This window comes from Didymella exigua, assembly GCF_010094145.1.
Source record: "Didymella exigua CBS 183.55 unplaced genomic scaffold M421scaffold_28, whole genome shotgun sequence".
Taxonomy (NCBI): Eukaryota; Fungi; Ascomycota; class Dothideomycetes; order Pleosporales; family Didymellaceae; genus Didymella; species Didymella exigua.
The window spans coordinates 208,646-236,045 of record NW_022984802.1 but is presented as its reverse complement, the minus strand read 5'-3'; the positions used below and the strand labels follow the sequence as shown (position 1 = coordinate 236,045).

Below are 27,400 nucleotides of genomic sequence, written 5' to 3'. Positions count from 1 at the left end.
AATGGTAAGGAGAGTCATGGGAAGGAGTCATGGTAAGAAGAGTAATGGAAGGGAGAGTCATGGTAAGGAGAGTCATGGTAAGAAGAGTAATGGTAAGGAGAGTAATGGAAGGGAGAGTAACGGTGAGAGGAGTAATGGAAGGGAGAGTAATGGTAAGGAGAGTCATGGGAAGGAGTCATGGTAAGAAGAGTAATGGAAGGGAGAGTCGTGGTAAGAAGAGTAATGGTAAGGAGAGTAATGGTAGACGCACCCTCGGTCTTGTCGACGTTGTCCCAGGCGCCCTTGCCGCCCAGGATGTCCTCGACCTCCTTCTTCTTCAGGTACTTGCGCTCGTAGTAGCGCTTGTTGATGACGAAGTGGTACGGGCAGGTCAGGCACTCGAAGCGGTTCTGGCCGACGTATTGCTCGATCGTTGGGTCGCCGGGGGGCACGCGCGAGACGCGTAGCATGTTGCTGCATGTGGGGCAGACTGGGGCGTTAGCTAAGACCAGGGAGGGGGAACGGTGGAAGGGCGCGTACAGAGCAACATCGTCGGCGAGCATGTATCGGTGTGGGTATCGGTGTCGGTATCGGTGTCGGAGTTCGAGTGCGAGTGCGCGGGTGACGATGCGCGAGAAAGTTACAGTGGACCCTGACTAGACCCGAAGGAGGAGCGCGGGGCCATGCACTGCGCCGACGTTTCGACGCCAACGCGTATGAAACATTGAGGCTGTCACCGCAAGTTGACGAGCGAGTCGCACTGCCTCAGTCTCAGTCTCCGCCTCTGCCTCCGCTTCTGCCTCTGCCTTTGCTTCCACCTCTGCCTCTGCTTCCACCTCTGCCTCTGCTTCCACCTCTGCCTCTGCTTCCGCCTCCGCCTCAGCTGTTTCCTGCGTCGTCCCTGCCCCCGCCCTTTCTGCTGTACGGTATACCGCAGCACGTCGTCGAGTGCCGAAGCCACCACCAGCCGCCACCCCGCCAAACACGACTACGAGACCAAAGATGGCGGATGAAGAGGTACGGTGCCGCGCTGCAGCGGGGTGGTTCAAGTGGTGCTGACGCAGCAGGGCGCGTCTCCCCGCGAGCTCATCCTCGAAGCCTGCCGCCGCAACAACACGGACCTGCTCGAGGGAACCATCGCCGACCTCGCGGCGGCCGCGTCCACCGCCGGCAAGGCGCCCGCCGCCCACGTCGCGCAGGTGCTCAACGACGCGCGCGACGGCCTGGGCAACGGGTGTCTGCATGTCGCGGCGAGCTACGGGAGCTGTACGTGACCTCACGGACACAGACTCGAAGACATGCTGACCAGTCGCGCTGCAGACGAAGTGCTCGACATGCTGCTCGACCAGGAAGGCCTCGAGATCGAGCTCGCGGACCGCATCGAGGGCGACCTGCCGCTGCACAAGGCCGTGCGCTACGCCAACTCGCTGCCGCCCGCGGCGCGGCCCGCGGGCACCCCGATCGTCGAGATCCTGCTCGACGCCGGCTGCGACCCGCGGATACGCAACAAGGCCAAGCTGAAGCCGGGCGAGCTGGTCGACCCGCGCAATGTCGAGCTGCGCGAGGTGCTGCGCAAGGGCGAGGTGGCCATGATGATGGGCGGCGATGTCGTGCACGACGACGAGGGGGACGCGGGGAGTGCGAGTGACAGCGAGTAGAGGGAGGAGTGGACGAGGCTGCGTATTGAACATGGACCGGCATGGAGTGGATGAGGCTTGTGCATATTGAATGGACTGGCATGCATATTGAGTGGACTGGCGTGCATATTGAGTGGACTGGCGTGCATATTGAATGGACTGACATGCATATTGAACGGACTGGCATGCATATTGAATGGACTGGCATGCATATTGAATGGACTGGCGTGCATATCGAATGGACTGGCATGCATATTGAATGGACTATGTGCTGCTCTCTTTCCCACAACCTCTCGGACTCTCTGCCCAGGCCCTCGCCTTTCCTGTCCACCATTCCTGTCCACCATACCTGGTCACTTTTCCTGTCCACCCTGTCTCATTCACCGCGTGTCCTGCTTCTGGTCTTAGCTCGGCCGTGGCCGCGTTGCGTGTTGCGTGTTGTGTGTTGCTTTGCGCGTAGACCTGCCGCGGTCGGCATGGGCATGCCGTCGTGTCATCCCAACGTCCTCCCACTGTTCTCCAGCTTCTCTCAATCCTCCCTCTGTTCGCCATCAGCCACGCCCCTCAACCCACGCTCGACCGTCCACTCACCTCGGGCGGCGGCCCCACAGGCCTGACCATGCGCTCCAGCAGCTGCACCCGCGTCTTCTCGCGCGGCTGCCCGAGCCCGATGCTCATGTACTGCAGCAGCGGCGGGTGGCCGACAAACGACGAGAGCGAGTCCCGCGCCATGTTCGACGTCCACTCGTGCTTGCTCGTGTCGGCTGAGCCGATGCCAATGTATCGCGCTTGCAGCGCCTCGAGCTGCTGCTGGGCCCGGAGCTTGTCGGCCATGGTTTGTGGATGTGGATGTGGATGTGGATGCGGATGTGGATGCGGATGCGGATGTGTCTGGTTGGTTCTGTATGTTGTGTGAACTGTATCTGCTTGCTTCTGGGTGTTGTGTGAACTGTGTCTGCTTGCTTCCGCGGTCCTGTAATTAAGGCTGTGTCTGGAAGGGAAAGGCGCAAAGCGCCTGCTCGGCCTCTCTTATCGATTAGGACACGGCGACCGCGATGCGACCAACACCCTCCCGTCGCAACGCTCACTCACCGCCTCCCTCTCCGTTCTGCAACGCGAAACCCGTCAGATCGCCGTCGCATGCCCTCCATCTACAGCCATGACCGACGTCGACACGCCCGCAACCATGACCGACGCCGACACGCCCGCCCGCCCACGCCTCCCCACCCCCGGGCTCTCCTCGTCGCCCACCTCCCCCGTAATCGACTACTCGCCGCACACAGTCCCGTACAACGAGGACTTTGAGAACGAGCTAATGGCCATCATTCTGCACGCGCCGCCCGCCACCTCGCCGCGCCGCAGGACCGACGAGCCGCCCATGATCAGCGCCGCCGATCTGCCCATCGCCCTCACATCACACCTGCGCACGCACCCCAGTCCCATACCGGGGCTGCTGCTGACCCACGCCAACGGCTACCATACGGGCGGCATCGGGCCGAGTGCGCATGCCGTGCGCGCCTTTGCGCTGCGGTTTGTGGCCGAGCGCGACATTGCGCCCGGCGATGTAAAGGCCCTACAGCGAGCCGTCGACGCAGAGGTGCAGAGCAGGCTTGAGGAGGTCAGGCGCAGGATGCGGACGAGAGAAAAGGCCGTCAGGGCGAATGACAGGGTGAGGCGGGAGCTGGACGATTTGAGGTTACAGCGGCAAGCGGAGCTTAGGGTGCTGGAGAGGATGAAGGGGAGGAGGTGACGCTTTAATACCCAGAGAACTAGGAGGTTGGAGAGAGTGGAGCACGGGGATGCGCACCAAGGGCGGGACGGCGCTCAAGACTGTGTTCAAGAGCTGAACTCAGTCATCTTTGGCGGCGTGCTTCTGTCTCCTGAAGGCGCAAAGCGTCCTGGATGGCAGAAAGCGTCCTGGATGGCAGAAAGCGTCCTGGATGGCAGAAAGCGTCCTGGATGGCAGAAAGCGTCCTGGGTGGCAGCAAGCGTCCTGGATGGCAGCAACTTCTATTGAAAGCTCTGCGACATCGTCACACCCTGTGGTGGAACCGAGGAATATGTGACAACAGTTTGCAGACATTTAAACTAGCGACTACTGGATGCTCACCTGACCCCGCATTCAATGCCTCTAACAAGACCACTGCTCAGGATGCTGAGCTATGGCCAATCACGTCATACCTCATCCATCACCACCCAATGTGACCCTTGACACGCAAGGGCACATGTCACAGTGCTTGCCATCTCCACCCATGCCGCCATGGAAGCTACCTGCCCAACGCGGCTGCTTCGGTGAGTGTGTTTGCTGGCCGTCATCGCCGCGCCGTGAACGCCCCACACCGCGACTCTCTCGAAATTCTTCTTCCACACAGCGGGTCGCGTAGCAACAACCAACGACGATGCCTCCTTCTCCTGCCCTCACGACGAAGAAGTCCAGTGGTAAGCTGGCGAGCTTGGCTTGGCTCGTCTTCAAGCTTGGGTTCGGACTTTTCAGCCTGGGCTATACTTGGGTCACGGTTGCATGGAAGAATGGCGTCTTGCAGCCTCGAGACACGGCCGAAGAGAAGAAGGAGCTAGAAGCCGGTGCGTTGTGTTCAAGAGAACAGCGGCATGGACGCGGCTGACATGTTCCAGCCCAGCAAAGCTACTGGACCCTCGACCGCGAGCCGCTCCCAGGCTTCAGACACGCTTTCTTCACCACGTCCACCAGAGTCAACATCCACTATGTCGTCAACGCGAACGCCGACGCTCCTCCACCCCGCAACGTAGCCATCTTCGTGCACGGCTTCCCCGACTCGTACCTGCTGTGGCGACACATCCTGCAGAACCCCGTGCTGCAGCAGTCGCACACACTCGTTGCCGTTGACCTGCCTGGCTACGGTGGCAGCGACAGCTTGCCGAACTATGGCCCGTACGAGCTTCTCGAAGCCATGGCCGAGTTCATCATCGGCGTGAGGAAGCAGTTCTTGCAGCCAGACAGCAAGTGCGTCGTGGTCAGCCACGATTGGGGAGCGCTCGTCTCTGCCAGGCTTGCCTCTGAGGCCCCAGAGCTCGCCGATCGCTTCATCATCACCAGTGGCATCATCGTAGGTTGCCGTGTTAGACCCTTGATTGCCTCCCTGCTAATACGAACAGCCTCACGCGACTGCCAATAACGCCATCTCGCAGTGGACACTGGCTCGTCAGATGCTGCGCACGTGGATCAAGAGTCCTGCCAATACCGCTCTCATCAAGAACGCCTTCCGGGCCCTCAAGCCAGTACGATCGCAGTTCAGCAGGTCTTTTTACATATTTTGCTTCCATCTGCCTGCACCTCTGGACGCCTTCTTCGCCACCTTCGGCAACTACTGGTTCCTGCGTGTCATACACAGTCTCGGCACAGGCCCGCAAAGAAAGGGCGAAGATGTCCTCGCGAGGCTGAGCCCTAAAGATGCTGCAGAGGCAATGTGTCTGTCCACGGGTCCCGGAGCATCTCAGCTGGTCGACCAGCCGGTTGGAGGCCTCCGCTATGGCGAATCGGTACGACAGCGGATCAAGGATCGTGGAATGTCGGAGAAGATACGAATCTACCGCGAGGGTGTCTTCATGGGACGATGGGAGAAGTCATTGGAGACTACTGCCGCGCTGTACGAGCTTCGTGCCGGCAACGATCGAGCGTCTGGTGTCGCTCCTAGAGGCGCTTTGAAGGCTCCCACTACGCTCGTGCTTGGGGAACGCGATCCAGCGTTCGACCTGAGGCTGGCTCTCGACAACGTTAGAGAGTATCTTGTTAGCGGCTCCCAGGTACTGGTTGTGAAGGAAGCCGGGCATTGGATGCCGACCGAACCTACGGCTAGAGTGGTGTTGGAGCAGCTGACCCTATGGGCTCTGAGTGAGGAGTCTACTGTGGGCAAGGCAACACCGTTTGCTGGGATGCTCAACGTCAAAGTCATCGAGGAGATCTAAGATGCCATTGTACCTGATCTGGGAACCCGGCACCAAGAGCATGTGGTTGACTATCTCAAGGTGTAGCCAACCAATGTATCGATGCTGAAATTCATCGAACATCGGCATCGTGACGTCTTTGCGCGGACTGCCGGACGGCATTGCCAAATTTACACACGATTCATCTCTGTCTATCACGTTTGATAATGAGGCCTTCAATGAAGAGCTGGTGTTGCGGTAAACGGCGGGTAAAGTGAGGTTTCGCTCATCAAGGTCCCACCCGGAACGGCCAGACAGCAAATCAGACGACGCGGCGCACAACTCCCGCGTCCGCATGGGGACCAGAGACAAATTGATGGATACACCAAGTGGGATGACCATGCAGCTTGACGTCTGAAGCGACTCGTACCCCTCACTGCCCCGCTGGCAGATGAGCGATTTGTTGAACTGTAGCGAAGCTCGGCGATGCCCAGAGACGAGTATAAAGTCAGATCTCCGGTCCATCAATACCCAGGTTCGAATTGTACAATCGAATCTGATTACGTCTCACCCCTCTCCAACACCACCACAAAAGCACCGGTACGATGCTGTGAAGGAAGCAACTGGGGCACACTGCCTCTCCTCTTCGCCCAATGGGAGATCACAGTCAAGCGACGTCGACATGACATCGACAGGTATTTTCTCAAATCTGAAGCATGCATGGCGGGTGTTCAAGCTTATTTCCAGTCCTCCGTGTCGGCTTCGAGACCACAATCTCGCGGCAGGCACGGCGGGCTGGAGATGGGCTTGTTCTGAGATTATACCGTTTAAACTTGATCTGGATAATTCCAGCGAAAGGACAAGCTGCTTTCTTGGTCCCGTCCCCCGCGCCTCTGGCGTACTGACTTTCCCAGCAAATCTTCGCCAACATGTCTACTGACAAGATCACCTTCTTGACCAACTGGTTTGTGATCATCTCCAATGTCATTGGTCAACATGAAGTAGAACTGATATCAATAACAGGCACGCCACCCCGTACCACGCCCCTCTCTACCTCGCTCAAGCAAAGGGCTACTTCAAAGATGAAGGCATCAAAGTCGCGCTCCTCGAGCCCAACGACCCCAGCGTACGCTGTTCCAACCCTGATCTCATCCATCACCGCTAACACCACAAAGGACGTCACCGAGATCATCGGCTCGGGCAAAGTCGACCTCGGCTTCAAAGCCATGATCCACACCCTCGCCGCCGCCGCGCGCGGCTTCCCAGTCTCCTCCATCGGCTCGCTGCTCAACGAGCCCTTCACTGGCGTCGTGTACCTGACGAGCTCGGGCATCACGCCAGACTTCACCACGCTGAAGGGCAAGCGCATCGGCTACGTCGGCGAGTTCGGCAAGATCCAGCTCGACGAGCTGACGGCGCACTACGGCATGGCGCCGTCCGACTACACCGCCGTCCGCGTCGGCATGAACGTGACCCGCAGCATCATCGCCGGCGACATCGACGCGGGCATCGGCCTGGAGAACGTGCAGATGGTCGAGCTCGAGGACTGGCTTGTCGCGCAGGGCCGCGCCCCCGACGAGGTCAAGATGCTGCGCATCGACGAGCTGGCCCAGCTGGGCTGCTGCTGCTTCTGCAGCATCCTGTACATTGCCAACGACGCGTTCCTCGCCGCCCATGGCGACGACGTGCGCGCCTTCATGCGCGCGTGCAAGCGCGCAACCGACTTTGTACTCGCGCAGCCCGAGCAGGCGTGGCGCGAGCTCGTCGCCTTCAAGCCCGCGCTCGACTCGCGCACGAACCACCACATGTTCGAGCGCAGCTTTGCCTACTTCAGCCCGGATCTGCAGAACGTGGCCCGCGACTGGGACAAGGTGACGCGGTACGGCAAGCGGCTGGGCGTGCTGGGGGACGATTTTGCGCCCAACTACACCAACGCGTTTCTGCAGTGGGGGCTGGAGGCGGAGAGTGCGGATCCGACGGGTGATCAGAAGAGGATGGTTGTGCTGCAGCAGGGTGTCAAGCAAAGTGGGGGCTTCAAGCGTCTTGAGTCTATTGCTGCAAAGACCGTTGTCGGTGCTGCTGCGCCTGCGGAGGCTTGAAGCGTCTCTGTGTTGCCGCAAGGGCAGTCGAGAGCGTGAAGTAGGGCCAATAAACAGTCACTCTTTTACATTACGTCGGCTTAAACTGCCGTACTTTCATGTGAATGATGATTCAGAACTGCTGATCAGATATTGACAACAAGGGAATATTGCGAACTGATACGAATGTCGTGACATGAAGAATGCTCTGCGCTCGATATCTACAAGTAGGCTTACTCAACACGCTCCAGCAACGCCAACACCCGAAGCACGTCTACTCGAACAAAAAGAACTATGCAAAACTCCGCCGCTTATGCTGATGCAGATAAGGCTTTTCAGAAAAAGAGGGTATATCTCATCAAATCGCTCGCTTGCTCGCTCCTTCCCAAGAATGTCGCCAACGCACGTCAGGAATGCCGTCATGTCCAAGCATTCCAGGCGTTCGACAACACGTATATCGCGACACTGTAGTTTTCTCTCTCTTGTCAATCGATCGATCACCTCCTCGCTGTACTGCTGCTCATGAAAGAGGAGGAACTGTGTTCAGAAGCCTGATGACATCGTTTGGTGCCATCTGGCTGTTCTGCAAGCTGCGAACCTGACTGCCCTTACGCAAGCGTTGCAGACCGAGCGCAAGTTTCCAGCTTTCAGAATCGTCGATGAGGAAGACGTACTTCTTCCCGTCGGCGTCGCGGACTGAAGCACGCAGGATGTGCAGGCCTTTCGAAGGTTGGGTGCCGGTCTATACCGAGTCAGTATGTTCCCAATCAGTGTGCTTCCATGATATGCTTACCTCGACCAGCTTCAACGTCCAAGCTTTCACATCCCACTCGCGCTGCGGTATACTGCGTACGTCGTCGTCGATGAAAAGACCTTCCGACTGGATCTTCAGGACTAATCCATCGGTCACCTTGCCAACACTGGCCACCAACTGCGCCACTGGCTTTGGGAAGAGATCGTTGAATAGATATACCGCTTTGATGATGATTTTGTTCGGATCGGCTGTGGAGTATGGCCCTCGTTGAGAAGCCGGCGGTGTTGTTCGTGCGGTAGAGATCGACTCGGCGTAGGAAGACTCGGAGTATGCAGAAGAGACGTGCGAGCGCGATGCGCTTGACCGTGCCTCTGTGCCAAAGTACGACTTGGCAGTTGGCTTCTCATAAGTTTTCTTCGGCGACACCGTGGCTTTGATGGGCGAAGATTGTGTCGAAGTGACAGAGGGCGAGGGTATGGGCGGACTTCGAGCGCCTGCGTAAGGATCGAGACGCTCGCCGCCACCGATACCACCATATGTTGTAGACCTTCGGCCAGTACTGGGATCTGGTGCCGCCGCAGCGGCTTCTGCCTTGATTCTGTCAGCCTCTGCCTTGAGTCGCGCTTCTCGGTCGCGCTGGGCTCGCTCTCGTGCAGCCTTGAGCCGCTCAGCTCGTTCAGCGTCAGCCTTTGCTTTTAGGCCGGCAGCTTCAGCAGCTGCTTTCTCTCTGGCGGCGGCAGCTTCTGCGGCGGCTTTCTCGTCTTCAGCCTTCCTCGCTGCTTCCTCGGCAGCCTTGGCCTTCTGCTCAGCCTCAAGCTTCTCTCGGATCTCCTTCTCAATGGCTGCTCTGGCTGCGGCTTCACGAGCCTCTCGTTCAGCGTCTTCTTTCTCGCGCTGCTCTTGCAACTTCTTTGCCTTTTCTTTTGCAAGTCGTTCGCGAGCCTCGCGCTCACGTTGCTCTCGCTCGCGCTGTCGCATCTTCTCCCACTTCTCTTTTTCAGCCTTTGCTCGTGCTTGTTTGGCTGCCTCCTCTTTGGCTTTCTCTTCTTCTTCACGCTTCTTTCTTGCTTCCTCTGCTCTCTTTAGCTCTTCCCAGGCTGCCTTCCGGGCCACTTCGTCTGCTATCTTCTTTGCTTCTTCAGCAAGCCTCTGTGCCTGCTCTTCAAGTTTCCTTCTTTGCGCCTCTGCTTGTCTGCGCTCCTCTTCGTCTCGCTTGCGTCTCTCCTCTGCCGCCCGTTTCCGGTCTGCCTCTTCTTTGGCGCGTCTCGCATCGTCTTCTTTCCGCTTCGCCTCAGCCTTCTTCCTCGCCTCCTCCTCCTCAGCGCGTTTGCGCTCCTCCTCAGCTTTAGCCTGTTCTTTCTTAAATGTTGACTCGGCATCGTCTGGAGGTGGTGATGACGCACCATGTTGTTGATATCCACCCCAGCTGCCTGATGCGCCCTGTGGTGGAGGACCGCCAGCACCAGGGAAATTTCCGTTGGGCGGCGGTGAACCGTGTTGGTAACCAGCACCTGCGCCCGCTGCACCAGCACCAGCTCCGGCTCCTGTTGCACCTTGAGGTCCGCTTCCTGGTCCAAAGGCACCGAACTTGCCTCCACCTTGTGTCTGACCGAAGACCCAGCCTGCAACGCCCACGAGCACCAGCAGCAGTATCGTGCCATTGTTGCCTGACGAGACGCTCTGGGTGGCCATCTGGAAGTACTGTTTCACATGGGGCTCCATGACCTTCCAGACGGCAATGCTAGCGAGGGTGCTGGCGATGCCCGCTATGAAGCTGTTGCGCTGCACCTGGAGGCTTGGGAGGTACACGAACCCACCGCCCGATGAGTGTGGTGGTATGATGAAGATGTCGTAGTTGCCAGGGGGCAGGCCGCCGCCACTGCCCGGAGGAGCATGGCTGCCTCCTGTGGTCTTCGGATTCTCGCCATGCTTCGGCGGCGGTGGAGGAGGGCCGTTCATGACGGGTTGTGCCCGCAAGGGCGATGATGCGGGTTACGGCAAGCGTTCGGTGGGGAGGATGAACGAGTTGGGCAGATTTGGTGTTACTCAGAGCGTTCGGCGGTATGTGCGACCGCGGAGGTGCGTTGGCAGCAGGGCATCAACGGCCGTGCCTTGCGTGGGGAGCGAGCGGTGAGGCCAAGTGCAAATACGCGGGCGAATCTTCGAGCAGCGACTGTCAGAACCCCATAAAAAGCAATTGCAGAGCGTTCAAACGTCGGACTGTGTTCACAACAGGGTCAGACATGGATACGGGTACTTTTCTGCGAGCTGCTCTTCCTCGGCGTCGCTCTGTTTACTTTTGTCCGTGCAACTTTAGGCGCTTAAGTTGGGCAGGTGCGGCCCGCCCATGCAGCGTCATCCTCCGTACCCCAGAGCCAGTCATATCGCGGCAGCCTGGCTATTGTCAAACATCGTGCTTCATTATTCGCTACATTCCTCTCCTTTCCATTCGAACTGACCAAGACTCGCAAAGTCTTTGTCAGTACTCGCACAGCGGCGGGGCTGTGTCCGTCCACTCGACAGCCATAATAACACGTCGCGCTTTCACGCAACCAAGTTGACGAGCTGAGAGCTGCAGCGTCTAGCAGCAACGCCTTCTAATTTGGCCGAAGTGAGTAGTTCCTCACAGTCTGATTCGACCCAGCATGCTGTAGGAGCACGCGGCACTTCTTCATTCGCCCAGCATGCTGAATTGTGGGGATAGAAACGCGAAGCCGCCCCACCGCCGCATTGTTTTGATCTCTGCTGCAGCGCGGTCCGCAGCGCTGTCAACCACACGTCGAGTTGCCACGGCATTCAGGAATACTTGATGAGATGGATGGAAATATTGCTCCGCGATTGATCTCATCACTCACTAAGAACCGCGCTGGTCTTCACATCAGATGTTCCAGTTGATTGGGAAGCGAATCTCACTTGGACCTGGATCCAGCGGATTGGAGGGCACCCACTGTCTCTGTCTCGAGTCGCGAGAACCGCTCGCGACCAGTTATGGCAGACGCGTGATGTGACCCTTGAAACATGGAGAAAGAAGTGTCTGAACTGGACCCAATCGCTCTCTTCTCTACGTGCGTAGTTCGCTTTCGCTGATCCAGTCTTGCCCCTTTTTCTTGTTGTCTAATTAACAAGAAAATGAACTCTGGGGCACTTGGAACTCGCCATGTGTTTTCTTGCCAGTGCCCTGTCAAGACCATATCGCTTAGATCTTTGACACGTTCCAACCACATTCGTTCCTCAACATCTGCTCAAAGGACCAGGTAAAATAACGGTGCCAAGTCAAGAAGTTACCAGTGCCGTGGATGTAGTTCGACTGCTGGATGTGTGTCACCACGAGGTCGTCGTAGCGACTTTTTGCGCCGGGTGCAACGGAAGCTGGAGTCTGCGGGCAATTTATGAAGGAAAATGACGGCATCGGTAAAGGCGATCCTCTCCTTACCAGGTAATGTTGCCCGGAATCGGTGTAAGTCGTTGCGGATGTATGGATGCGAGTGTGGTCAACTTACCATTCCCTGCGGACTGACACCTTGTCCAACGTGCACGTCCCTGCGGCTGGAAGACTGTTCTTTGCCAGATGAAAGCCAAGCCTGAGCATCCCTTCAGCAGCCAGGAGTTTGTTCTCCTGGAACTTGAGCGCATTAGCGCTGCTGGCCAGACCAGCAACGAGGACATTTGGAAGCTTCATGGCCTTGAAACGAATGTTTCTTCAAGGAATATGATAATGAATGTGCAAGGACTACTGCTGCGGAGTGCAAGGGTGGACCTGGTGTGACTTCGGCGACTCGACGACCCTTGATGCTTTATACTCTGCCACCGACATCGCGGTATCTGTTGCGGCTGCCACATTAGACCTTTCTATGTCAGAACACTCTACTGCGATTCGTCATACAAGGTGTGCCCGAGAAGTGCGGTCAGTAACGATACGCTGGGATCACTACCTTGTATCTGCCACGCCGGTCGCATCCTTCCATGTAGACGTTCCGGTCGGGGTCAGCATTGTCCCAGCTCCAAATGGCATCGATGGGACGTGTTCGATGCATTAGTGGACCAAAGGAAGTTCGAACTAATGCGTGCAGGTAAACTGCAGCGGCTGTGAACTTCGTGCAGAGCGAAAGATCTAATACCTAACGCTGATATCAGGGCATTTGCACCTGAACTGACCGGCAAGCGTATCCGCCCGTACTGCAGCAAGATTATCGATATCACGATCCTTATGGCGATCCTCTTGCTATCTAGACGGCAGATTGCACGTGAGCTTTGAACACGAGCATTGGTAGTCAGTAACTGCCGTCTTGGCGAGCAACCGTTCTTACTATTGCTACAGTAGCTTTGACAATTGCACTATCTGCAGACTCAAATTCATCATCGTAGCATGGAGCGTACTGCACAAGATGCCAACTTCAAGCTTCCAGTGATCAGGCTCATGCTTCTGAGATACCTTGATCTTGCCTCATCAAATGGTGCTGCAGACATTACTATTTCCACATTTTTCAAGGCAGTCGCGGATATGGCACTTGCTGACTGCGCGTGGCTGTCTTTTTATCAATGACATTACACCAATAGGAAGGAACGCCGTACATACGGTATGCGAAAGCGCAGTAGCCCAGGGAAGCCTGGCTGGTAGTGCAGACACGATAGTGCCACACAGGGCGAAAGCGCTGAGTATGGTCGCAGATTTCATGCTGGAGGTGGTGATGGTAGTTGTGCTGATGCGGTGGGATTTTGTTTCGTAGATTTCGTGGAAAGTTCTCGGTTGAAGTTAAAAGAAAGCTTGGAATGCTAGAAGCTTTCAAGGTTTTTGCAATGAACCGAAAACCCTGGACCGTGTTTCAAGCAATTTCTTGTAGATCCAGGGTCTGACTCAATCAGTCACTGACTATCTGAAGGTCATACCTTGAGAGCTATCCTTCGATTTCCACTCATCCTTCGACTCCAAAGATGTTGTGCATCTAGTCCTGAGTTACTGTTCGCAAAGCTTCACGTACCGACGCACTTAGGTCGAAGATATCTTGTTCATCCCCACCAGCCCGCTATTGCCTACCAGCCAACAGTAACAATTCTTCGATGTTCTCAAATAATTCCATGGCTGAGCGTTCCGGAAAGAAAATATATGCGATCTCAGTCGCTTGCGGCGGGACGTAGAGCACCAATGACCTCAGTGCACCCATCCTCGTCCGACCACGGAGGTGCGATGTGATCTGCGACGGGTATTAGAAGAGTCTGAAGATTCCCATAGGTGCGGAAGTGCGCTGGCCAGTTCTGATCCCCAGGAACGTCCCGAAAATGTACTTTGGCCTCCAGGGTCGTTTCCGGGACAGACTCGATGACCACCATTTGGGCTGTGCGAAGTTCGAACTCGTGTCGGATAGCTGTTACGTTGGGGTAAGCTTGGTCCGAGTCAAGACCGGGCAATAGCGCGTGGCTCGAAATCTGCATGGCAGGGTCCGAGGATCTGTTCACCGGATTAGTAGGGTCGTTCGGCCAGTCGAGAAGCGTGCCTGCGCTCAGATTCTGCTCCTGCGCGGATGTGTACGATTTTTAGATCACATCTTCATTCAAAGTTTGCTGTGCATCGTCTGAGGTTCCGCGAAGCGACACAAGCTCGCATTCGGACAGATGGTCATTTTGCTGGGTAGGCTGCGCAGAATACATACCAGTTCAAAGCGAAAATGTGAAGAGACGTAAAAATGGAACAGGCACCTTGGAGATGGGTTTGAATGTCGCGAGGTTGAGCACGCAGCTTGCTCATGACCTTTGTGTAGCAAAGAGCCCATGACTTGCTGTCCGCATGCCCGCGACCATGTATCTGTCTTGACCCCGTCATATATACCTCGCGTGTGTCGTTTAAATTCTTTTGTCAACGATCTTGGTGACGATCATCAAGTGGTCACTTGCAATCAGTTTTGCAGCCACTGTGTTCCAACTCGGATGCCGCCGATGCGTCAGTTCCTGGTCCACACGACTTCCTCGACCACAATCTTGAGTCGAATGTTGCAATTTCCGCTTGTACATGGTTCTCGTCCAGACTATTGACGTGAGCAGAGCAGGCGTCCCAAACTTATGAGCCTCGCAGCTCTCGAAAGGTAATCACAGCAAGGCTAAAAGATCTTGACAAAAGTGCGAACACTGCGGCGCACCATCGTTGCTGTGACTGGTTAAGGAGCGAAGTTCGTCGGAGCGGAATCTATAATCGATCTAATGATCAGCATTTATAGATCACTCTTACTTCGTTCTATTACCTCTATAGTGGCCTAAGGTCGGGCTTTCGGCAGAGTGTAACCCCCCATATCATCGAAGAACTTGCCTCCTTCCGCCATGACATTCGCGATGTCCTCGCCTAGCCAGTCTTTTGTCAATGCTGTTCTTGCCGTTTCAATCTCCTTCACAAAGCTCCCTGCTACCTGATGAGCCGCGTTAGCAATCGTTCCATAGACTTGTGATGAGTTGAATTACCATGACGCTGTGACCCTTTCTTGTGGGATCAGTACTCGTAGTCACGATAGTATCAGCGACGCCCTCTACAGTGTTTGCTGGCAAGCCCCTCTCTCTCCATTTCTCCGAATAGCCGGTAGTGATGTGAGTAGGCGTGAAGAATGGTGCTACTACATTGACCCGCACATCCAGCTCAGCTGCTCTTCGTTGCGATGCTCGAGCTAAGCCAACAACACCGTGCTTCGATGAAATGTACGAGACTACACTGGTGCCACCAAAGTACCCTGACGTTGATGCAATCAGAATCACCGATCCTCGTGCACCATCAGCGTCCTGATCGTTTGACTGCATCGCATGCATCGCGAGTCTGAGTGCTGTTGTGTGTCAGCTCTGTAAGAGCACTCAATTGAGGAAGCGTTTACTGTTCATTGAGCCCTTTAAATTGACATCGATGATCTTGTACGCCTCTTTTGGCTCTTTCAGTTCACCGGTCTCGTCCTCGTCGAAGTCGAAGAAGCCTATGCTTTCCATCAACCCAGCGTTTGCAATGACGATGTCGACTTGACCAAACTTCTCTTTCGTGCTCCTGAACAAATTGCGCATAGCTTGCCAGTCAGTGATATCGGTCTCATGAAAGAGAGCACGACTTGGCTCTGATAGCGAGGCAATGAGAGATTCGGCAGCACCTTTTGCGAAGGATAGATCAGCAATCACTACGTTGCAGCCATGTGCATGGAAGGTGCGTATCGTCTGAGCACCGATGCCTCCAGCTCCGCCTGTGACAATGACGGTCTTCGGATGTCCAGACGGTAGGAAGAAGGCAGACATCTTGATTGTCGTTTTGATGAGCGTGCTAGGAGGTAGAGAGTGCCTGCAGCTGTGCATGCAAGATTGATCGGGCAATCAGGAAGGGCGAGCGCTTATGTGCTTTGCTGGGATAATGACATGCCGACCTTTGCTGCACGGGCCTGCTCCAGGCGTCTCAAGCAGTCTGCCCATGATGAATACTGCCGACATGATGTCTGCAGGGTGAGTCGGGGAGACTTGCACCTTCCCGACGACCCCGCACGGCGCTAATGAACGCGTGTGGAGGACGCGTCCGGTTCGCGCGCCCCACTGCTCCTTCCATCACCCGGATCGAGATGGCAAAGATGTGTTTGTTCATCTACGGCAGAAGTCTTTACATTTCCAGCACATCGCGAACAGGGAACCAACATGACTGCTCACGACATACCCATACCTCGCGACCCCACGGATGATGACGCTCTTGCCATGTTCAAAGCGGCGGAACAGTTGTTTCCATCAAAATCATTGGGCGACGACAAGTGGTACATTCTGACTGTTAGCTAAACACCTTGGACTGACCTTTGAGATGATTTCATGTGCTGACGCTAATAGCTCGCGGCTATGGTAGGCGGTGGCCAGCCTGGCTTTGCGCCTCTCCTTTACAAGGAACTCATCAAGCGACCCGAACATCAGAGCCCAGCAGAGCGACAGGCTTTGATGCGAAGAATAAGAGAGACGCTCTTCAAGCTCATTGTCATCATTGGTGTATGCAAGCCTTTGGAAGCAATCTTCGATATCGATGCAGTAACGAAACCAGAAGACAAGGACTACACGTTTTCAAGGTGAGCGGATTTCCAAGCCAAAACTAGTCAGCGAACACAAGCTGAATCGTACTAGAGAGGGATGGCAATGCGATGAGGCGAACGCGAGGCGTGGCTTCGAGTGGCAGAACCGTCTGTACCAACACAACCAAGGCGCGATTGATAACGTGCTGGCGTCGCAACGAGACTTCGGTAGGTCCTCAAAATCACTCTCTGTTTCAACCACATGTCTGACGCAATATGTAGATTGGACAAGCAAGCAGATCACATATGGACTCTATCTCTCTGATCACAGCATACTGAACGATATAGAGACTGAGATCACAGTCCTATCTGGTATCATGATACAAAACCTGCCCAGAGAGACCGGCTGGCATCTCAGGGGTACGAGAAGAATTGGTGTGAGTATGGAAGATACCGAAACTCTTCAGCAATGTGTAAGTTGGCGCGCCAGCATGGTCGAGCCCTCCACGCTCACATACAGACAGATCGAACTCGTAGCGAGCTTCTGCCAACTACGATTGCATAGAGTTCCAAGAGTTGCAGACATTGAACATGAGGTCCAAAAATCGTGATCTTGGAGGGAGCTTTCGGAGCAGCGAAGGACGTATACATCTCATGGCGTTATAGAGATTAAACCCCTGGATCAAGACCTATCCATCTGCAATATACTGTCGCGTTGAGACGAGCATCGAACGAAAACCTTGTCAACAGAATGCCGCGAGCCAAGATACTCGGCACATTATACCACGTTCAGCTTGCGCCCTCAGCTGATTCGCTTTCAGATCGAGTCCCCGACACGCATCCGCAGCTAGCGCCAGGCCCATATCGGGGACTCCAGCTGCTCTCCGTAACATCCTTCCCCGCATCATCATGTATGATCGTCGCCTGGTGCGTGACTTAGTCGGAAAAGGATTCCCGAGGTCACGTGATGCGGGGAAATGCACCAGTGAGGGGATACTCAGGGGACTAGGAGCGTATGAGGTGCCTCTCGAGACGGGCTTACAGCAACGGGATCGGTTGCCCCAGACTTCGGGCCAAGGATCCTCATAGTGCGGCACGTTACAGTTATGCAAACGTGAGGTAGCGTGCGCATATAACATGATCGACGCAGTCACTTCCCATATCCAGGCTCCACAGCTCTCGAACAGATAGAGCATCACTTCATCACCAGTCTCGAGACTTTCCAATATCATGGCGCTTCAAACTGAACACTCAGACCGCGACTTCTGGAAGACCGAAGTCGAGAGAATCGGCAACATCGCCACCATGGACGAGAAGCAAGATGTTGCAGTCCATAACTCAATGGAGGCACAAGAGGAAGGGATTATCAAGATTGCTGAGACGCCCTTCGAAGAGAAGACTGCAGCAGAGAAGAAGCTGGTGCGAAAGATCGACTTGTACCTGATGCCGACCATCTGGATCTTGTACTGCTTCTCATACATGGTAGATTCCTGACTGTCCCTGTCCTTATTACACGCGGCTAATCACCCAATAGGACCGCACTGCTATTGGAAATGCAAAAGTCGCTGGCATGGACGTAGATCTTGGCCTCACGTCTAATGACTACTTCCTCGCTATTGTCATATTCCAAGTCGGCTATGTATTCTTCGAGGTCCCGTCCAAGTATGCTCATATATCCGTCGAAGCAAGACAATTCTAACTAGTCATAGCATGGTTCTTTCTCGTGTACGTCCGTCAATTTGGATCCCCACCTTGATGGTCTTTTGGGGTACTGTATCCGCATTGATGGCTCTGGTTAAGACACCCGCTCAGCTCATCGGAGTTCGATTCCTGCTTGGTGTGACAGAAGCGGGTTTCTCGCCAGCTGTTCTCTTCATAATCTCGACGTGGTACAGACGACATGAGCAATCGAAGCGCTTCATGTGTTTTTTGTCTGCTGGTATTCTATCAGGCGCCTTCGGCGGAGTTATCGCCGGTGCCATTGTCGATAGTCTCGAAGGTGTTCATGGCATTGCTGGATGGCAATGGTAAGTAACCAAGTTTTCCCGAAGCTAAATGGATTATAAATATTAACAGCCTCCAGGCTCTTCATCGTTCAGGGCGTCGCAACCGTTGCCTGCGCGATCCCCGCTCCCTTCGTACTTCTCGACTACCCGTCAAATGCTCGTCAGCTCAACACACAGGAGCGTGAGATAGCCATGGCCCGCCTACACGCCGACTTCGGCAGCCACGACAAGGAGAAGCACATTTCTCATGCCAAAGCCTTCATGAATGCAGTCAAGAACTGGCGTCTCTGGCTTCTATGTGCTGGCTACATGACCATCATTGGCTGCTACAGCTTGAGCTATTTCAACCCCACTCTTGTTCGCGGCCTTGGCTATACTGGATCGATGGCACAGTATATGACTGTCCCTCTTTACGTGGCAGCCTTCATCATCGCTGTTCCCGTTGCCATCCTGGCTGACAAGATCAGCGCATTTCGCCCCATACTCTGCGCCGCAGCTCTCGTTACTGGCGCCCTCTTCTGCGCGCTTTCAGCTGGTATCTACGCTTATATCCCACGCTATGTCTTCCTTGTTTTTATCAACAGCATGATATGGACTGCCAATCCTCTTGCGCTGTCATACGCCTCGGTATCTATGGGCCCACTCGATCCCGAGACTCGAGCCATCTCGCTGGCTTTCGTCAATGCGTTCGGTAACCTGGCGCAGATATATGGTGCATACTTGTTCCCTACTGAGGATGCCCCGAAGTACATCAAAGGGTTTGGAGCTTATGCTGGGCTGTTGTCGCTTGGCGCAGTTATTTACGTTGCGGCATTCTTCTGGTTCAGGAAGAGCCCTTTCACGTCAAAGACTATGGTAAGATAGAACTGCTAGGTTTGGGTCGAGGGTACGCGAGTCTACACTAAGCTATGGTTTTTGTCATACTTCATGTACGGCTTCAATCGATACTCTTCGTGAGTCACAACCTCTTTCACAGTCCACCTCATATAATGTCTGATTAATGTCTCCAGTCGCAGGCCAAGCGTCCACCTCTGGTATCTTGTCGTGAGCTCTACTATCATCGTGTGCACCTACAAGCCGGGCCCACTTATTCTCGTCCCAGTGGCGATTTTGCCCAACAATTGTATCTGTTTTTAGCCTAATAGACTGAAACAAACAATGAGCCTGTGGAAAAATTGTAGCAGATGCCCAGATGGTAGATACATGACCGTGCTACTCTGCACTATCTGAAAGTCGGTAAAGCTGTAGTCAAGCAAGAACATGTCTTGAGTGTAGAACGCTTAACAATTATATTTCTGCACCGTAGACAGCTACTTCATGTCCCTCATCTGAATCTTAGACATGCTGAAATCGAACTATAAGTCAGGGTGTGGTGTAGGTGTTCTCGCGCTCCACGCCGAAGCCAAAGCTCAAGACCCAACCGTTTAGACGCCGCCTGTTGAACGAGCACTATGCAGAAAATAGAATGAACACAATAATACCATCAACGAGTGATGTAGTACCCTGATTATATGGACCTACAAGCACCTACAACAAAGAAACTTGCTTGCTGCCATAGACACGAGTAAGACACAAAGAAGCAAACTAATCAGCCGTGAAATGGAAGGCTGCGCGTGCGCGGTTGAAGATCGGAGTTAATCAACAATTTGCGAGGAACATGCATGGAAATTGGTCTGCATCACTGGCAGCGTTGATAGGATTCGCCATGGACTGCAAGAAACTGCGCCACTGTGTATAATCGTTTTCTCCCAGATGGATCCAACTCGAAGCGGTAACAAAGGGGTCGTGACGCCGCTTGATGCGGTCGCGTGCAAGCGTGTGAGAGGTGCTGTAGATTTCTATCTCGGGAGATGGTAAAAGCTGTTTATCTCAGGGGACGTCGGAGCAGCTCAGTGAAGCCATTTGTGCTGCGTCTTAAGTCTAGCGTGTGTGCGTGAGTGAGGGCTTAGTTCGGTGCTTCACGTATCTTATAGTGTCTGCGGCCTCGGGATCGGAAGTCCGCTGCTGCATGATAGGCACCTGCCAATTGGATATCTTCGTTTTGTGAAAAGCCCATTGATGGGCGTGCCATCTACCAATACAAGTACGAGCATACACGTCTCGCATGAGACCCATCGATGTGACTTTAAGCCTCAAAGCCATCCAACGCCATGCTAAGTCGAATGATGGAACCGTTCCATAATCCGTCCATGCTATCCCATACATGCCGTACAACCTTGCGAGTGGTCGCTACACTTATCGAAACAAAACGCCAATACACCACTATGCCCATGGCGCGTGAAGTCAGTCATCCCAAGGATGTGGCAACACAGCCCTAGCAGGATTATCGATGCGGACAGGCCAAGCATACTATGCTGCACCACCCTGCATCTTGCCCAAGAAACCATCGAGGTCGAACTCGTCTTCATACTGCTTCTCGTCCCAGAGTTCGCCGATATCGTCAAGGAAACCTTTCTGGCCCTTCTGACGTAATTCACCAGTAGCATCGACGGCATCGTTCTCGTCGATACCGTTATCGTCCTTTGAGTTGGACGGAGGAGGTGGAAGCGCAGCTGGGTCTGCGCTGTCCGCCGAGACATTGAAAAGGTCAAGGATCTGATCTGTCTGCATAGAGCCAAGGCCGGCGTTCTGTTGATTGACGACGGTGCTCGCAACATCGATCTTGAAACGTTGAAGGCTGTGTATGCATTAGTAGCTGGTCTGTAGGATGTCCAGGAGGTATACGTACTTGAGAATCTTCTCTTCCAGTGTCCCGCGAGTAACAATGCGGTACACATTGACAACCTTCTTCTGTCCGATACGATGAGCGCGATCCATGGCCTGGATGTCCTTCTGCGGGTTCCAGTCATGCTCAACGAAGATGACGGTATCAGCACCAGTCAAGTTGAGACCAAGACCACCGACGCTGGTGGTCAGGAGCAGTGCATCGTAAGACGGGTCCGAGTTGAACTTGTTGACGATATCCTGACGCTTCTCTGCTGGCACTGTACCATCGAGCCTCATGAACTGGACACTCGGTAGCAATTTCTTGAAGACGGCAGACTCGACCATGTCAAGCATCTCCTTCATTTGACAGAAGATGAGAGCACGATGTTGAGACACCGCCTCGGGCAGATCGCCGTTGGCAGCCGCTGACTTGTCGCCAGCAACGTCTGCCGCGCCAATGCCGCAGTCCACCAAGAGATCCTTCAGCGCACTGAGCTTAGGAGCATGAACGATATCGTCGATCGTTGTATTGTGCTTCTTCAAGTACTGCTGCGTTGGCTCGTAGGCCTTGTTTGTTGGACCCTTAACAACGAGAGCAGGCGAGTTGCACAGTTTCTTCATGTACTGCAATGCCTGGAAGATGTGCTGCTTGCTATCGCGGTCAGCGTTGCCTGCCTTTGACTGGATTTCTTTTCCTTGACGCTTGTTGAAATCGTCGAACAGGTTACGCTGAAGCTCGGAAAGATCGCAGTAGTAGTTCTGCAGAATCTTGGGTGGCAAATCATCCAACACCTCCTCCTTGAGACGTCGGAGAAGGAAGGGGAGGACCTGCTTGTGGAGCGCTTCGATAGCGAGGGCACCCTTTTCTTGCTCCTTCGATGAAGACTTGGCAAATCGAGAGGCTGCAATAGGCTTTGCAAAACGCTCCTGGAAGACTTTCTCAGAACCCAGGAAGCCAGGCATGAGAAAGTCGAAGAGAGACCACAGCTCCAGTACATTGTTCTGGATCGGTGTACCGGAAAGGATCAGGCGGTGATTCGACTGGAATTGCTTAACAGCTTGGCTGGTCTTTGACTTCGAGTTCTTGATCAGGTGGCCTTCATCGAGTACGCAGTAGTTCCAGTTGACAGGCTTGAGAATGTCAAGATCGTTCCTGCAGATGTCATAACTGGTGATGACTATGTCGACGTTCTGGAGCTGAGACCTGTGTTGGCCACGTATTGGCGGAGCACCGACGTAGGCTACGCAGGAAAGGAAAGGAGCATACTGGCGGATCTCTTGCTGCCAATGGCCAGACAAAGTAGGAGGGCAGACGATGAGAGACGGCAGCCTGCGGAAGTTGGGATCACCAGACTTGGCGAACTCATCGGCTCGCAGGTGATGGTCACTGGCCACCATGCACAATGTCTGCAATGTCTTGCCGAGACCCATGTCGTCACAGAGAATGCCGTGCAAATTATATCGGTTGAGGAAGGCAAGCCAGTTGACGCCGTCTTGTTGGTACGAACGCAGGGTAGCCTTGATCCCGACAGGGATCTCGAAAGGCTCGACCTTCTTTGCATCCAACATCTGAGCAACGAACTTACGCTCGCGATCTCGGCCCTTGAGCAGTGCATCGGGCAAACCGGGAGGGTCTGGGATCCCGGACTCGAGCGGAACAAGCTTGACGAGCGTGGCGAAGCTTGTCGTGGCCAGCAGACGGATGTCGTTGTCTGAGTCGCTCATTCGTCCCAAGACAGGAGTGATGAGGAAGATCACGTAGGGCAGAATACCATCTTCCATGACGTGAATGAGGTGGTAGATGCACTCGATGGCACCTTGACGGCCATGGACGTTTGCACCATCGCTGATAGTGGGCAGAACAACTTCTACGAGTAGCGTGAAGGCTTCAACAGACATGACACTGCAGATGGTTGCGAAGCACTTTGCGGCAGCATAGCGGAGAACGTAAAGCTTGCTCTGCAAAGCCCTTGCAACAAATGGAAGCAGATCCTTGATGAAGCTGCGTACGTCGGGGTGGAAGCTGCCAACCAGCGCACGCAGAGTTGACAAAGCGTCAACAACCTCTTGACCAAAGACGCCATCCTCTTTCGCAATCTCTGCAGGGAGTGTCGCATCGGCGAAAGCCTGCTTGATGGGTCGCTGGATCAAATCTTCCAGAGTTGGGACTTTCTGGAAGATCTCCGCACCGAACTGCGCGACAACCTGCTCGAGGGCTTCGCGGGCGCCGCGCTTGGTGATTCTGGCGGCTCTCGACTCTTCCGCAAATTTGGCAGCATCTGGGTGATCACGGACATCTTCATCCTTCTTCAGGGTTAGAATGCCGGTTTCGATATGGCCTTGACCGTTGAACTCCGGGGTCTCTGCTGTCTCCATACAGTAGAACTTGACGAGGTTGCCCACCACTTTCTTGACGACCACGCCCTTGTTGCCATCAACAAGATGGACAATGTAGCGGGCAACAGCCGCAGCAGACCTCTTCTGCAATAGGACGTTCTCCTCTTTTTTGACACTGTCCATCATCGCCTTGATCGGATGCTGGGGCTTCTTGGGAGGAGAGCTGAGCCAGATGAGACCTCCAGCCGCAGCTGCCTTGATGCGGATATCCCGCTCTTCCTTGATATCTTTGGCCTCTTGCAAGCTGGCCTCGACTTCCTTTCGAGACACGTCCAAGTTGGCAGCAGCGACCATACGAGCTGATGGTGTCATCGCCTTCTTTAACTTCTCGAACTGTATAGTGACTAGCTTCTCGGCATCAGCGACACCAAAAGCATACTGGCTGGCCGCTGGATCGCCCTGCACAACGACCGCCAGAGGGGGCAGGTTCTGGACATGGCCTTCTCTGAAGATGTTGAGGAGGGCAGTGCACTGTGTGCGCACAATCTGAAGCTTGGGTACGAGATCCTCGTAGGCCGCTGGTCGGTCTCCCTCGACAATCGGGACGAGAGCCTCAGCGAGAAGGTCGGCCAAGGCATCCTTGGCGGTCAAGTTCTTGCCAAATTCTTCGATGATCATAGCCGCTGTCAATTGTGTAGTAGAACTGGTCGATGACAGTGGCGGCAACAATCTATGGCCGAAGATGGAAACTCGGGTCTCTGTAGGCCAAGCTGCAATAGCCTTACCCAGAGCTTGTGCTGCGGATGCACGGGAACGAATCATTACGTCAGCACCGATAAGCTCAAGGTCACCGCCGATCATATGTCCGTCAACGTTGTGGGATACAGACGACGGGATTGGCGCGGAGATGTCCTCTTTTCCGTGGCGAGACTTCTTCCTCTTCTTAGGTGGTTCGATCCCTGCGGGGGGTGTCGATCGACGACTGGGTGTTGAGGCTGGTGCTGGACCCATCATTTGTCCAGAAGGCTTGATAAGTAGTGACACATCCATGGCAATCGGGTGGCGAGAAACCCCAATCGGCGTCAGACTGAGCGGGATGATGGAGTTGAGGATCGGCTCAAGGTGGGTCGCAATCTCACCTCCCGAGTTGTCGACCATGGTGTTCCATAGCTTCATCGACCGCTTCAGGACGCCCTCGTTACGCTCCAGGAGGATATTCTGGAAGATCAGTTGAAGTGCCTTGCTGTCAATCCATCCAGCTGATCCCGCACTCTGAATGTCGAGGAATGTACTCAATGCGCGAAGTACAGCAGCACGGACGCTGGTGATGGTGTGTCGGAGGAATGGGAAGAGGCGAGGTACAAGCTCGAGGAAAGATTGTGTCGGGTCTCTCTCTGCGTTGGCCTGCATGGCTGCAAGGACCTGAGGGAAGCTGCACAGCTTGGCGAGAAGATCCATAATCGAGCCGGTGCTAGCTGTAAGGTCATCCTGCAGTCCGTCAAAGCATGACCAGACCTGGTTCATGAGGCCCTCCATCGCTTTGGGCCGCATTTCAACGAAGTCTTTAGCGACTGGAATGAGCGTTGCTGCACTCAGGGCTCGAATGTCGTCGTCAAAGTTGCCCAAGCCTTGAATAACTGCAGCTAGAACACCGTCCATGAGTGTCCCATCTTCCCGAAGCAAGTCATTTCGTACTGCTACAAGGTACCGGAGACCGATCATGCCACCCTGTGAGGAATGCCAGCCGCTCTCTACCTCAAGACCTTTCTTGATGAGGTTGTGGAGTACGTTGAACGTAGCGATGACGTTCTCGTGCGAGAGATGCTGCAGTACCGAGCCAAGTGCTTGTCCGGCAGTTTCCCTGATGGGTGCAACGGCGGTGTCTGATGTGTAGTCGGCGAAACGGTCGAGCATGAAGATGCAGCATATCCGGCAAGCCAGATCATTGAGCCATTCCTGATTTAGCCTGTCGTTCTCCGCTCTTGTCATCCCCTTGACCCTGCCAGCGCCGGCACCATGGACTCGCAGTACTTCTCGGATGCCCATAGAAGCTCCGTGGCGGACTTCCCAGGCATGATCGAACATCTCAAGAGCGAGATAATCGCAAACGCGCCCAAAAGGCCATTCTAGTCCAGACTCGGTCGACTCGCCTTCGAAGCAAGACTTCTCAGGGATCTCGGCACCCTTGAACTCCTTGACAAACTTGGCGTCATCGTCTCCACCTTTGCGCTCCAGCGAGAAGTAGTCGTCGACGACCTCAGCTTCCCCGTTCTCAGACTTCTCCTGCTTCAGCGATGAGGGATGCGGCGTCATGCGGGCGGGCGTTTGAAGGGCGTCCGGTTGAGACGGCTTCCTAGAACCAGGCTCGTTAAAGTCAACGGTGACTCCTTTATTGTTCTTCTGTGCATTCTTCTGCTTGCGCTTCTGTGCGTTGAGTTGGCGCTTGCTGAGAGACGGCTGATCACCTGTTGGTGTAGCCGCAGGAGGTGACGCCGCAGAGTTGAGGGTATCTGACCTTGCAAGGTTTGTGTCGATGCGGTGAATGGCTGGCGTACGTAGTCCGGGGGTCTGCACGACGATCTCATCCGCAGGCACAGCAGTTATCTCAGCAAAAGGACCTTCGAGCCCAAGTCGCTTCGGTAGAACCTCCTTCTGATACGCAAGTCGGTCTGCAGGGCTCATCGATAGTAGCCTGAATTCCAGTTCTTTGCTAGCAGATCCAACGAGGTGACTCCCATCCTTCAGAATGGCAGCAATGTCGAGTGTGTTAAGATCGAATTTGCCAGTTAGTGAAGGCGCCAGCGACATTTCGACATCGCCATTCTCTTCTTTCTTGACAGCTGCATCATCGTTGTCCTCCTCTTTTGCGTGACCATTGGTCTCTGCCTTGACCTCCGATTTGACGGGCTCATCTTCAGCGTTTGGATCGTACTTCTCAGCGTTGGCAACAATGCCGCCGACTGCTTTTGCAGCAGCAACACGGGTCTCCCAGCTCTTCGATCGCAAGAATGGGACGACACGGTTGAGAAGGTTGAACAAGTCCTCGGGGTGGTGTTTCTGGACATCGGCCAATTGTTCAGCTGCTGTGTTCCGAATCAATGCTGTGCTGCCTGTCTCAAGGAGCCTTGGCACGGTCAGCGAGGATACATCGAGGTACGAATGGAGTGCATCGAAGTGTAAATGTGGGAATAGGCTTTCGCAAAAGCAAGAACAGGTTGCATTGCTTGCCGAAAAACAATAGGTACCAGTGCAGAGTAAAGTGAAGGGTAGACTTACGTTACGAGTCGGTCCAATCTTGTAGCACTATCAGGGTATTAGCGGGCATCCTCGAGACATGCAGGTACTAGCACCATACCTCATTCTGGCGACAGCCGGCCGCTCGCCGTTCAGCGAGGCTTATTCAGAGATTAATTAAAAATTACTGGATCACTTGGGCGATTCCATGGATCGAGCACTTTTGCGCGAGGCTGCACTGGAACGCGTTGTGGTAGTGTCACGTGATGGATGGTAACGCGTGCGCCCCGGGAGTGCTGGTTCGGAGAGTGTGGGCTGCGGGCCTATCTAAGAGATGCACCTGGACAGCATTAAATATCGCGTGTGTCAGGAACAGTTAGTGCGCTAGCCGTTCTTGACTAGCGTTAGATCAGGGAGTGAAGAAAGTCGAAATTTTTGCTACCGCGACAGCGCCGGTAAGCCACCTAAAGCGACCAGTTTCCGTCGCTAGAGCTTTCTACTTGCAACGGTGGCTGCGACGGTGATAACTTTGATGATACTTTGCGCGTGGTAGATGGCTGCAGCTGCTGCGCAGCTATCGCACTTTCTTTATTTGATATGCACAAGGTGGCCTGGAGGAAGGCGCTAGGCAGCATTGATCACCGCCTCACAGTTCGCGTCCCCGGTTCGACGCGCTTGGGCTTGCTGGCTTTCGTCTCTCCAGCTTTTCAGCTTTCAGGCCACATCGTCATCCTGTTTGAAGAGGTCGCGCTTTGATCGCTGCCTCTCA

At 54.6% G+C, this 27,400-nt stretch overlaps 13 protein-coding genes across 13 annotated transcripts in view; 6 read left to right on the top strand and 7 right to left on the bottom strand.

Annotated features, from left to right (window-relative positions):
- The window catches only part of M421DRAFT_423669 (uncharacterized protein), a 1,363-nt gene extending 800 nt beyond the window's left edge, over positions 1–563 (bottom strand). Inside the window, exons 1-2 of the mRNA XM_033593537.1 lie at positions 520–563; positions 251–469 (exon numbers count right to left, since the gene is read on the bottom strand). Coding sequence (XP_033445831.1) covers positions 251–449 — 199 coding nt within the window. The 5' untranslated portion in view covers positions 450–469; positions 520–563. The remainder of the gene's footprint in view (positions 1–250; positions 470–519) is intronic.
- Positions 564–981: 418 nt separating this feature from the next.
- Positions 982–1,637, top strand: M421DRAFT_103110 (ankyrin repeat domain-containing protein; the record flags this gene model as incomplete). The annotated part of the gene is made up of 3 exons (XM_033586874.1): positions 982–996; positions 1,047–1,245; positions 1,300–1,637. The coding sequence occupies 3 exons, from the start codon at positions 982–984 to the stop codon at positions 1,635–1,637; spliced, it is 552 nt and encodes a 183-aa protein (XP_033445830.1).
- Positions 1,638–1,907: 270 nt separating this feature from the next.
- Positions 1,908–2,612, bottom strand: M421DRAFT_239703 (splicing factor 3B). Its single transcript, XM_033588476.1, has 2 exons — positions 2,208–2,612; positions 1,908–2,157 (listed from the first exon to the last, which is right to left on the bottom strand). The coding sequence occupies exons 1-2, from the start codon at positions 2,448–2,450 to the stop codon at positions 2,146–2,148; spliced, it is 255 nt and encodes an 84-aa protein (XP_033445829.1). The 5' UTR covers positions 2,451–2,612; the 3' UTR covers positions 1,908–2,145.
- Positions 2,613–2,802: 190 nt separating this feature from the next.
- On the top strand, positions 2,803–3,366 carry M421DRAFT_69708 (uncharacterized protein; the record flags this gene model as incomplete). Its single annotated transcript, XM_033596632.1, has 1 exon — positions 2,803–3,366. One exon carries the CDS (start codon positions 2,803–2,805, stop codon positions 3,364–3,366), a length of 564 nt encoding a protein of 187 aa, XP_033445828.1.
- A 491-nt stretch (positions 3,367–3,857) lies between these two features.
- M421DRAFT_239715 (alpha/beta-hydrolase) lies at positions 3,858–5,895 on the top strand. The gene is made up of 3 exons (XM_033588477.1): positions 3,858–4,199; positions 4,251–4,702; positions 4,752–5,895. Exons 1-3 carry the CDS (start codon positions 4,016–4,018, stop codon positions 5,559–5,561), a joined length of 1,446 nt encoding a protein of 481 aa, XP_033445827.1. The 5' UTR covers positions 3,858–4,015; the 3' UTR covers positions 5,562–5,895.
- Positions 5,896–6,448: 553 nt separating this feature from the next.
- M421DRAFT_69776 (NMT1-domain-containing protein) lies at positions 6,449–7,618 on the top strand (the record flags this gene model as incomplete). The annotated part of the gene is made up of 3 exons (XM_033596641.1): positions 6,449–6,483; positions 6,543–6,645; positions 6,695–7,618. 3 exons carry the CDS (start codon positions 6,449–6,451, stop codon positions 7,616–7,618), a joined length of 1,062 nt encoding a protein of 353 aa, XP_033445826.1.
- A 1,997-nt stretch (positions 7,619–9,615) lies between these two features.
- Positions 9,616–10,629, bottom strand: M421DRAFT_423665 (uncharacterized protein). Its single transcript, XM_033593536.1, has 2 exons — positions 9,755–10,629; positions 9,616–9,701 (listed from the first exon to the last, which is right to left on the bottom strand). Exons 1-2 carry the CDS (start codon positions 10,308–10,310, stop codon positions 9,697–9,699), a joined length of 561 nt encoding a protein of 186 aa, XP_033445825.1. The 5' UTR covers positions 10,311–10,629; the 3' UTR covers positions 9,616–9,696.
- A 631-nt stretch (positions 10,630–11,260) lies between these two features.
- Positions 11,261–12,030, bottom strand: M421DRAFT_94651 (uncharacterized protein; the record flags this gene model as incomplete). Its single annotated transcript, XM_033598222.1, has 3 exons — positions 11,261–11,589; positions 11,637–11,779; positions 11,852–12,030. 3 exons carry the CDS (start codon positions 12,028–12,030, stop codon positions 11,261–11,263), a joined length of 651 nt encoding a protein of 216 aa, XP_033445824.1.
- Positions 12,031–12,772: 742 nt separating this feature from the next.
- On the bottom strand, positions 12,773–13,084 carry M421DRAFT_423663 (uncharacterized protein). The gene is made up of 2 exons (XM_033593535.1): positions 12,928–13,084; positions 12,773–12,876 (listed from the first exon to the last, which is right to left on the bottom strand). Exons 1-2 carry the CDS (start codon positions 13,024–13,026, stop codon positions 12,799–12,801), a joined length of 177 nt encoding a protein of 58 aa, XP_033445823.1. The 5' UTR covers positions 13,027–13,084; the 3' UTR covers positions 12,773–12,798.
- Positions 13,085–14,493: 1,409 nt separating this feature from the next.
- M421DRAFT_423662 (3-hydroxyacyl-CoA dehydrogenase type-2) lies at positions 14,494–15,782 on the bottom strand. Its single transcript, XM_033593534.1, has 4 exons — positions 15,200–15,782; positions 14,799–15,151; positions 14,574–14,746; positions 14,494–14,521 (listed from the first exon to the last, which is right to left on the bottom strand). The coding sequence occupies exons 1-3, from the start codon at positions 15,603–15,605 to the stop codon at positions 14,597–14,599; spliced, it is 909 nt and encodes a 302-aa protein (XP_033445822.1). The 5' UTR covers positions 15,606–15,782; the 3' UTR covers positions 14,494–14,521; positions 14,574–14,596.
- Positions 15,783–15,908: 126 nt separating this feature from the next.
- Positions 15,909–17,269, top strand: M421DRAFT_239681 (uncharacterized protein). Its single transcript, XM_033588475.1, has 4 exons — positions 15,909–16,118; positions 16,176–16,405; positions 16,461–16,576; positions 16,631–17,269. Exons 1-4 carry the CDS (start codon positions 15,993–15,995, stop codon positions 16,957–16,959), a joined length of 801 nt encoding a protein of 266 aa, XP_033445821.1. The 5' UTR covers positions 15,909–15,992; the 3' UTR covers positions 16,960–17,269.
- A 420-nt stretch (positions 17,270–17,689) lies between these two features.
- Positions 17,690–19,218, top strand: M421DRAFT_69553 (MFS general substrate transporter; the record flags this gene model as incomplete). The annotated part of the gene is made up of 4 exons (XM_033596617.1): positions 17,690–17,830; positions 17,883–18,010; positions 18,058–18,375; positions 18,432–19,218. 4 exons carry the CDS (start codon positions 17,690–17,692, stop codon positions 19,216–19,218), a joined length of 1,374 nt encoding a protein of 457 aa, XP_033445820.1.
- A 1,140-nt stretch (positions 19,219–20,358) lies between these two features.
- M421DRAFT_423660 (uncharacterized protein) lies at positions 20,359–26,942 on the bottom strand. The gene is made up of 4 exons (XM_033593533.1): positions 26,753–26,942; positions 26,674–26,700; positions 21,083–26,521; positions 20,359–21,031 (listed from the first exon to the last, which is right to left on the bottom strand). The coding sequence occupies exons 1-4, from the start codon at positions 26,755–26,757 to the stop codon at positions 20,704–20,706; spliced, it is 5,799 nt and encodes a 1,932-aa protein (XP_033445819.1). The 5' UTR covers positions 26,758–26,942; the 3' UTR covers positions 20,359–20,703.
- Between the last annotated feature and the right edge of the window lie 458 nt (positions 26,943–27,400).

Excerpts from the sequence above, each read along its gene's own strand:
- M421DRAFT_239703 (XM_033588476.1), bottom strand. The coding sequence starts at position 2,450 with ATGGCCGACAAGCTCCGGGCCCAGCAGCAGCTCGAGGCGCTGCAAGCG.
- M421DRAFT_239715 (XM_033588477.1), top strand. The coding sequence starts at position 4,016 with ATGCCTCCTTCTCCTGCCCTCACGACGAAGAAGTCCAGTGGTAAGCTG. Across the intron at positions 4,200-4,250 it reads GAAGAAGGAGCTAGAAGCCG|CCCAGCAAAGCTACTGGACC; the intron begins GTGCGTTGTGTT and ends GACATGTTCCAG. Across the intron at positions 4,703-4,751 it reads TCATCACCAGTGGCATCATC|CCTCACGCGACTGCCAATAA; the intron begins GTAGGTTGCCGT and ends TAATACGAACAG.
- M421DRAFT_423662 (XM_033593534.1), bottom strand. The coding sequence starts at position 15,605 with ATGTCTGCCTTCTTCCTACCGTCTGGACATCCGAAGACCGTCATTGTC. Across the intron at positions 15,152-15,199 it reads TTTAAAGGGCTCAATGAACA|CACTCAGACTCGCGATGCAT; the intron begins GTAAACGCTTCC and ends GACACACAACAG. Across the intron at positions 14,747-14,798 it reads GAAAGGGTCACAGCGTCATG|GTAGCAGGGAGCTTTGTGAA; the intron begins GTAATTCAACTC and ends GCGGCTCATCAG.
- M421DRAFT_239681 (XM_033588475.1), top strand. The coding sequence starts at position 15,993 with ATGACTGCTCACGACATACCCATACCTCGCGACCCCACGGATGATGAC. Across the intron at positions 16,119-16,175 it reads ACAAGTGGTACATTCTGACT|CTCGCGGCTATGGTAGGCGG; the intron begins GTTAGCTAAACA and ends TGACGCTAATAG. Across the intron at positions 16,577-16,630 it reads GGCGTCGCAACGAGACTTCG|ATTGGACAAGCAAGCAGATC; the intron begins GTAGGTCCTCAA and ends CGCAATATGTAG.
- M421DRAFT_423663 (XM_033593535.1), bottom strand. The coding sequence starts at position 13,026 with ATGAAATCTGCGACCATACTCAGCGCTTTCGCCCTGTGTGGCACTATC. Across the intron at positions 12,877-12,927 it reads CTACTGCGCTTTCGCATACC|CCACGCGCAGTCAGCAAGTG; the intron begins GTATGTACGGCG and ends ATAAAAAGACAG.
- M421DRAFT_423665 (XM_033593536.1), bottom strand. The coding sequence starts at position 10,310 with ATGAACGGCCCTCCTCCACCGCCGCCGAAGCATGGCGAGAATCCGAAG.
- M421DRAFT_423660 (XM_033593533.1), bottom strand. Across the intron at positions 26,522-26,673 it reads AGATTGGACCGACTCGTAAC|GCTCCTTGAGACAGGCAGCA; the intron begins GTAAGTCTACCC and ends GACCGTGCCAAG. Across the intron at positions 21,032-21,082 it reads CTGGAAGAGAAGATTCTCAA|CCTTCAACGTTTCAAGATCG; the intron begins GTACGTATACCT and ends ATGCATACACAG.